The sequence below is a fragment of the Mesitornis unicolor genome, unplaced genomic scaffold (genome assembly GCF_000695765.1).
Source record: "Mesitornis unicolor isolate BGI_N332 unplaced genomic scaffold, ASM69576v1 scaffold29151, whole genome shotgun sequence".
Lineage (NCBI taxonomy): Eukaryota > Metazoa > Chordata > Aves > Mesitornithiformes > Mesitornithidae > Mesitornis > Mesitornis unicolor.
In genome coordinates this window covers 1-9,104 of record NW_010166511.1, presented here as the reverse complement: position 1 = coordinate 9,104, position 9,104 = coordinate 1, and the positions used below count along the sequence as shown (strand labels likewise).

The 9,104-nt window shown below is 36.9% G+C and overlaps 1 protein-coding gene across 1 annotated transcript in view; it reads right to left on the bottom strand.

Annotated features, from left to right (window-relative positions):
* PUS10 (pseudouridylate synthase 10) overlaps positions 1–7,555 on the bottom strand; it is a 30,026-nt gene extending 22,471 nt beyond the window's left edge. Inside the window, exons 1-3 of the mRNA XM_010194982.1 lie at positions 7,430–7,555; positions 5,578–5,844; positions 3,920–4,006 (exon numbers count right to left, since the gene is read on the bottom strand). Of these exons, the coding sequence (XP_010193284.1) occupies positions 3,920–4,006; positions 5,578–5,844; positions 7,430–7,555 (480 nt within the window). The remainder of the gene's footprint in view (positions 1–3,919; positions 4,007–5,577; positions 5,845–7,429) is intronic.
* Positions 7,556–9,104: the final 1,549 nt, after the last annotated feature.

Sequence of the window (9,104 nt, the reverse complement as noted above, 5' to 3'; positions counted from 1 at the left end):
AGGGATGGCAGAGAGAGAACACAAATGATACACAAAACAGCACGCTACTGAAAAAAATAAATATAGCTGTATGAATGGAATACTGTTTACTCAAATTCACTGTGATTCATTATCCTGCATATGTAGACAGGATGAGTAAGATTACAACATATCCATGGTGTTTTGTGAAGCAATCTTGTTTGCCTAATAACCTAGATAAAATCATAAACAAAAATAGTTTCCAACTGAAATTCCTTGAACATAATTCTGAACTAGAGAATATGACAACCACAGAACCAGATCTAGAAATATGCATTTGACAAATACCAAATTTAAAAAATCTCATATGCCTTGATATAAAGCACATGTAGTTTGGTTCTCAGACAGGTGGCTAATCTCATTCCGTTCCCCTTTTTACAGGGGCACAATTATAAAATAGAGAAAACTTTTGCATGTAAGTAATTACGTAAAATGAGACCACAAGTCAGTTTTCAGCTCCTCTCTCTTTACTTCAAAACTGAAAGAGAATTAAATAAATTACTTTCCCTCCTCAGTTAAGAGGAAACAATAGATTAAGGTACTATGAGCACAGAAGCCAAAAGATCCCAAATTCCAAATCACATTCAACCACCAAGCCAGCCAAACCCCTCTACTCCTGTGCCTTCATTCTCTTGCTCTACTCTCTCCCAGCTGTATGTGAAGCAGGGGATCAGATCCCTCCACTTCATAATTACTTTGTTTGTAAAGTGGTTTGAAAATGAAAAATGCTCATTACAGAGCTCAAGCCTGCAGGGCAATGCTTAACAGCAAATATATTTCTGAAATACACTCACTCAGGCACTATATTGATTACAAGCTGCAGGATATTATTCTAATGCTATCTGAGGGATCACAGTGGCAACAGTTGAAATACCATGTGCAATCCCAGACACTGCATTTTTTCACTGTATTAGAAAAGAGCTTCGAGATGGGGAATTCCATGATGAGGTATACCCAGTCCTACAGGGAGTAACGACTACAGATGCTATTTGCATCAATGTCCTTGTAGCAAGTACCAAGATGATGGATCACAACTGAGACTACAGACATAGCTAACAGTCACTCTTTTGAAGGGCATGACTCACTTCATATTCTAATAAAGTTGTCTAACATAAACTTGGGACTCCTGTACTTATGATTTATTTTAATCAAACATCCTACTTGTGGAAAGAGGTGATAGCTTCTTTGCATTACAGATACAAATCCTATGCAAATTTAAATTTTATGTCCTGCTCTTCTTCAGCTCCTATCGTACATTTTAGACTTGGCAGGACGACAACTGTCATAATTAAATTAGTTGAAGGCAATATTAAAAGACAGTTTCTGATTTTTGCTAAAAAGAAGTCAGAGAAAATCTGTGTGTCATACAAAAGCTCAGCGGGAGGCTGTCTTTGGGGTGTCCTTTTATGATAAAAATACATATGTTCTTGAACAATGAAGTTTGAAAAATTAAAATTTAACAAAAGACCTCTTTTCAACACAAACCATTTTGAGACATTTGAGGTATTTTGACATATTCTATTACTTGCTGCTTTTCTGTAACTGTAAAACAGGAATTGTTTTTACCAGTTATTTTTTGAAGTGATAAATGGATAAGTGGTAAACAGACCTCCATGATTTTAAAGAGTTTCTTTCTCCACCATTACCTATTTTCATCCCTTCAGTTAGAGCATAGCTACACAAAAAGCTGATTTAGCATTTGGCAAGACTGAAGGGATGGAAGAGAAGGGAAAGCAGGAACTTCCTAATGCAGACCTGCTCTCAACCCAAAACCATTTCCTAAAAGAACAGATTTGGTTTTGGAGCTTCCTGCTCACTCATCTCACTCCACCTATTCATTTCTGGACTCACACTACAAATTTAATTCGCTTGGTTATACCAACCACTGTAGTATTGTTTGCTTGCTTGAACATAAGGACAAGATACTTTGAATGAAGCAGGGACAGGTTAAAAATTAAATTTCATACCTTTTATCAAATTGATAATTTATTGCATTCAGAAGACAAAGTTACTATAAAGTAATAAATCTGGGTTCCTACCAAGTGCTTTTGTCAAGTCAGCTTTCACTGTCCACGCAGTCTCAGTGTATCATCAGTATTTCAATCAGCAAGAGGAACCCTCTGATGCAAACTCTTATTTTTTGTTTCCTTTTACAGTCAAAGCTGCCTCAAAAGCAGAAACACTTGCCCTGCTTGTTCAGATTAGTGTGACCGCATCACTGAGCTACAACTGCAATGCAACAACACCCTCTACCGAGGCATTCTGGCAAAGGCACACAAGAAGGGTGAGGAAAGAACAGTACCATCAAATCGGTCTTTCCTCGCCTCCATCCTTGTATAGCTATGCTATGGAAAAAAATAAGTTGCTGCTTTTAAGCTAGATAAACTATAGCTGTCAAGCTAAAGATGCATAATGGAAATGTATTAAGAACTTGATAACATGAGAATTGTATTTGTGACTCTATGCAAAAGATTCTGTGTATCACTTTGGTTTTGCTCACTGAGGCTACAGAGGAAGGGAGGTCTCAGTAATGAGTAGCAAAGGGAGACTGGAAACAGAAAGACCTGATCAATAGTACCCTAAAAACAGCAAGGCTCTTCTTTTTTTAAACACCTAAGCTCACATTGGGCATAAAAGTGGAGTAAGTTTGATCTACATTTGGAGTTTTACAGAGCATTACAGGCACACACACGTGCACTCATATACTCACCTAGCCTGAAAGTGGTTTTCTGACATACCTTATTTTTTGGATGACCATAAAATCAAATGGTGCAAGGAGAGTTCATCCAACCAGAAAGCATAAAACAACTTTTTCTGGTATTATTTCACAAGGCACAGTACCAGCTGAAGCAAACACACCAAGTATGCTTAATTTCAGATGGGAAGCAGAGAATCTTATGTTCAAGAAGACTTAGAAGTAAAATATATGTTAGCACAACACAGCAATTACACTGGCACTTGCCTGAGATGCCAGAACTACAGTATAAATCAACACTAGAAGTGTAGTAGATTATTTACCAGTCAAACTGTATGAGATGAGAACAGACCTCACTACAGGTTTATATATAAATCCAAGAAGACCCACACTTCTTTCTGCCATGTTCTCTAAAGTTTCTACATCTTACCACAGCAGGCATCTATCATCAAGATTTACATGGTGCCCTTTAGAATAGTATTTTTGCATCATTTTTTATCCGAATGCAGAGGAACATTGTAAAACATCTCACATCTAAGCAAAAATTGATGTTTTGTTGATCAAGCTATATTATGATTATCATTTCCCTTCAATATAAAAAAAAAAGTTATACACCGCTCCATGTTATCATCATCATCTTCTGTAATTAAATGTAAACAATTTGATTTAAAATGCCATCAAAATTGGTAGTTTTATAACTGCTATAAACTATAGTTTTACAAATCCAGACTTTCAACAATGCCCAAGACAGGTGACTATTAAAATGTGCGTTTTCACATCATTTAAAATGCTGAACAGATAAAGAGTTATTCTGCAAAATCCGTCACTGATATTCTGCACTACCAATTATAATTTACTTCAGGAAAGGCACCAGCTGTGCAGTTCCTTCTCCGAGAAGATCCACAAAGCAGAGCTGGCATCTGTACCAAAGGGAACAATACACTGAGGGTTTAAAGAAACTCCTTTTAGATTTCCAGATGTAAAGTAACTCCTGGGCTAAGTGAAAAATAAGGTGACTCAGACATTTTATTAATTAAAATAAAACTCACCCAAAAGGAAGAGCAGAGCAGACTTCACTTCTAGCATGTGTTTTTGTTTTTTTTAAACAACGGCAATTAAAAATCAAACCACCTGCAGCTCGTACATTCCACAGTTACTTTCTCTAATATGCATTTAAGTTACGAAGAAATATCTGTAAACACTTACCTCCCTGACAGACAGCTGTGGGGGTAGCGACACAGAAAATACAAAACTGGTAAACTGGTAGTCAGCAGAATTAACCTTTTGGCACACCTGTAAGAGAAGGATTTTAATATTAAATCACAGCAATGGAACCGAGTTTATGATCTGTCAGGATATTCTTTATTCCAGCATAATTACGGTAAATCCATGTTCAAGATAGATGCCGAACATACAGACCAGAGTAATCCCTAACAACTTATTGAAATAAAACTTTTTATGTTGTTAAAGAAACCTAAAAGTTACTAATAAACTGTATCCTTATTGCTATGAAACAACGAAACTTGCTATTTTAAGGCTAAGACCAATTGTATACTGAAATCTTAGTGCAACAAATTACACCACAGTGACCAAAGGCTAGAACAAAGGACTTCATGGCAGTGATACAATTCTATGACAATAAAAATGTTTACGATCCTGGGATAAGACAAGAACAAACAGGTATCCACAGTATTAATTCGTAATCACTTTTCATGATGATAAAAAATCATGTTTGTCACTGGAAATAAAGAAAGAACCCACATCAAGCATTTTCTGAAGCTCGAGCTGATGGCTAGATGTGCCTACTGGAAATACACTTAAGCACACATGGAGAAGTTGTCCAAAATGTCAGTGGTTTTAGTGAATGTTAAAGACAGATTCTGAGCTTTCAAGTGAAATAAACATCTCAGATAAGGAAATTTCCTTATAAAATAATCAGTTTTTATGGAGCCTTAACAAAAGCTGTCAGATTATCCATTGCTGCTCAAGAGAGTAACTCTGAACCAGGTCTTAGCGGATTCTGTAAAAATATATACACTCTGCCAACAGAAAGAGAAAAGAAACATCATGCACTGAAATAACAGAAACTATATACTGTGCTGTCTGTTTAGTCTCTATTTAGTTTCTATTAAAACTCTGTTAAACATCTCACATGTAAGTGTGATTTTTCTTGCTGATATTTCAGTTCGTCACATAAGCAATTTTATTGCTCAAGGATGATGTTTGTAACACTCCTTATGCCCATATTCTCTCCTAACTTGTATTTTCTCAATTATCTACAATCTGTTGTATCACCAAAACATTTTCTTCCTCTGTGGCTTTCTAAATAGTAAAGCTATTATAAAGGCAGACTCATGTTATATTAGGACTATGCAGTTAAGTTGAAGAGCACAGCATTTGATGCCTCCTCATTTTCCCCTCATATAGTGAAAGTGAAGTCACTATTTACAGTGACGTTTTCCTTATAATCTAAGCAGCTGAACTTCAGGATATCTCCTAAATTCTTCAACTATGTATCCAAGGCCTTTTCTCAGGAAAATGTGCTCCTAGCAGGCATTTAATTGCACCTGCACTGCTATTTTTTAAAAAAGTTACATTATGACAAGGCCTGGGTAAAATATGGTCACACCTACTGATTTTATTTCCCAGCTGCACAGGAAGAATGCACACACTGTCCACGAGCAGTAAGTAGTTGAATGGCGCCATCTACACTTCAAATATTCAAAACATGCAAATGTTTCAGTTTGTTTTCTGGTATCCTTCTATCATTTGTTTAACTGCACAGTGTTTTCAATCACCAGCACTATACTGTGGGCCCCAACTGTAATAAAAGTACACATACAGGTTAAGTACTGGTTATTTACCTTTTTAACAAAGTCAGCCTCGCAGAACTCCTGAAGAATTCCCAAACATACATTGCAAACCTTCACAGCTGAGGTCTCCATTGCAGTATTTTCGTCATTAATTGAAGGAATCTGCTGAAGTGCTCCATTGTGGTTCAGATCATCAGGCCTCTCTTCTGTGTGTTCAAGTCTGGTTCTCTTACAAGGTGGATCAACTACACCAAAACAAACCGTATCTTCTTTTTCTTCATTATTTTTCAGAAATTCTTTTAAATCCTTCATCAAATCCTAACACAAAGAGAGGAATCATACTGTTGTTGTTTTTTGTCTTTTCTCCAATGCTGTAACAAGCACTTACAAACAGAATTCTAAAAGGCAGTACTAACCATTCAAGTTTAGCCTAGTGTACGTAATTAATAACTTGGAATTTATACCAAAACACATCTACACAATTAAAAAGCTCCAAGTTGAGTTTCTGTCAAAATGTTATTCAGAGGAATTGAATTCTGCTGAACAGACTTCTGTATCATCCAAGAAGAGTGAAAACATTTTACAGACCTGACTTGTAGAAATGCCTTTATCTCTGGCCCCATTGCTATTCGATGAAAACAGATGTTTATTGCCTTTTTGTCATTTAGATTATGTTAGAATTTAATTCCTCCAACTCCATTAGCTAGACTAGAAAGAGAGTTGGCTACTATTGTACGAGAAGAAAATGAGAGCAGATACAGGTGAGGGTGAAATTAAATACATAGAGGAAAAACTTCATATAAAGAGAGAAGCCTACAAAAATCAAAGCATGTACTGGTGAGGAGAGAGAAGAAATACCTGTATGTCTCTGGATTTTAGGAAGAATGAGAGATAGAGCCAAGACGTAGATCAGAAGGAAAGATTTATTAGAAGGTCTTCAGTAACAAAGACGGCAGTTACTGTGTTGCTGCAAACTCAGAGGAAAAACACGTAGAGATGCAAAAGAATAAAAAACGGCATACAGAATGAACACTTCTCAAATTATTAATAGAAAATGGAAAAGGATAAGAAAGAAAGATTTTAAAAATTAATTCTGGTGAGTCTGAACTTGAACAAAGGTGAAACACTCAAGACAGACACCAGAAGATGCAAGCATAAAGACAAGGGATTAGACCAGGCAAATGGCAGTTTATTTGTCCTACATAATGAGAGAGGTCTCAAAGAGGTCTCAAAATATGGAGGAGGAGCAAATAGCCAAAACCAAGTTGAGGAGTATCAAATAAAAGAACAAAGGCAAGAATGATTATGCACAGCTAGGAAAAATTTGAAGAACACTGAATTTCAGTGCAAAGGTCAGCTATAAAGGAAGCCTAATAACACTTCGTTTGACTGACTGAAAAATATTTATCCTCAACCTGTGTTCCGCAATTCTTCAGTTACATCCCCCTACCAATTCTACTGAAAGAAGAACGTATAAGACAAAAAAGTTTGGAGCATAGATGGTACCTCTTCTGCATCAGCTGCACTGCCCACAGCCACTTTGCTACTTATTACATTAAAAGAAAAAGAACAGAGGAAACAGTCATAGCTGCTCTGCTTTAAAAGTGATAGAGCCATGCTGTGCAGAATCTAACACACCCTGTTTTCTTGTGTTTTCAGGAATACGTAAACTTTCACAGTCAAACTTAATATCTAAGCCACAACAACTGTTTTTCTCTATGATTCCTGTAATTTCTCAAAATTGCACAGTGTAGCAGCATTTTTCATAACTCATTTTGCAAAGCGTTTTCCTCTCAGGCAAGGAGTGCAAGAATACAGCAACCTTCTCCTTCAAGGCAGTGCAAAGAACACAAAGTAACATCTATATGTTATCACATTCTAACTAGGAATACAAAGAACAAACCTTGTATGGATGTCGATAAAGCGTCTGTGTTCCCACACAGCAGAACCTCAAAATACATCGTGGACAAGTGCCGGTGCTCAGTAGAAGTTGAACAATTGGTTTGTCCTTTTCTGTTAGTGAAGACATCCTGGACAATCCTAAAATAAAAAAAAAAGAAAAGAAAAAAAAGCTTAGAATAAACACAGTTTGGCAATTCAGCAATAAGATATATTAAACCAAATATAAAATGAAAATTCCTTCTAAAATTGTAGCAACTAAAGAATCAAACTGTTAAAATCAGAGAAAAAAAAACCCAAACACAACAAAACAACCAAAAACTAGATGCCACCCCTTTTGTCATACACAGCCCTAAAGGCAAAGGAAGTCTTTACTATCTGTCAGTCCCTTCAATTTTTTGATATTTCTTATTTCCCATCTCAAACATAGGACTACAGGTTTTGTGAGAGATCTCAATATGTCCCTACAAGATTATGGCTAATTTTGTTTCCCATCACTCTCTCTTTCCAGAACATTAGAGCAGACTAATCTCTTTGGCTGAAATTTAATAATGAGATAGAACACCCAGCAAACTTAAGTTCTCACACTTCTAGGAAAAAATGGAAAAAGAGAGGTTCCCAGTGAGGTGCTCACCCTTACTGGATATCTAGGAAAGTCTAGGAGGCACATAAGAATAACCACAGTTGTTCGGACCAAAGATTCAACTAGTCTAGTGTCAACCAAAGTAGGGATAAACAGATGCCATAGGAAAATACATGTGTGCAGGGTACACACCTCTGCCAAGTACTCTCGGCCTTCAGTTATTTCTGGTTTGGGGGATTCCTTTGACCTGGTGTCGTTTGCTGTTAAACCTTAACCAATATTTCCTCCAATCCTTCTCCAGTGTCTCTTTGAAATTCTTTTGCCTCTACATCCTTTGGCAAGAAATTCCACACTACCTACTGACAGATGAATGATCTGATTTTGTTTTATGCTTAGCTCCTGTAAGCAACATTTGATATCCTCCTAGTTTTGTATTGCAAGAGATGGTGCAGGGGCAGAATATACTGGCATTCTCCATACCAGCCACAATCTCTTACACTTCTGTCCTGGTTTACTGGGACAGAACTTTAGAGCCAGTTTTCTGTTGAGGAAAACTTTTGTAAGGAATACAGCACTCTATTTCATGGGAACAAAGCCAATAAGACATTGGCCATCGGCCAGTTCTGGTAGGTTGCCATAGTACTCAAGGTCTTGAGATAATCATGTACAGCGGCTGGGGGGAGCAGAAACCTAGGAGAGTCAACCCCAAGGTGACCCAAGGCTGACAAATTAATATTATTCCATACCATAAATGTCACATTCACTATAAATTGGGGAGTTTACTGGAGACGGATCTTCTTCTCTCCTTCCTCTTCCATGGCTGACATCTCAAGAGGGACTTGTTTACCATCCTAACCCTGAGGCCTACTCCCCTACAGTACTGGCTCAGTAAAACTCTGTGTATTTTAGATTATAACTGTTATTAATATTAGTTTATTATTATTACTTTATTTTATTAAATATGTTTCCATTTCAACCCACAAATCTCCTTTCCTTCTCCCAACCTTCCTCCCCAGGTGGAGCGATATATCCTTGTATGGATACATCTCAGCCGTGGAAAACCCTCACAGCATAGGAAAAGTTATGAACTCAATTA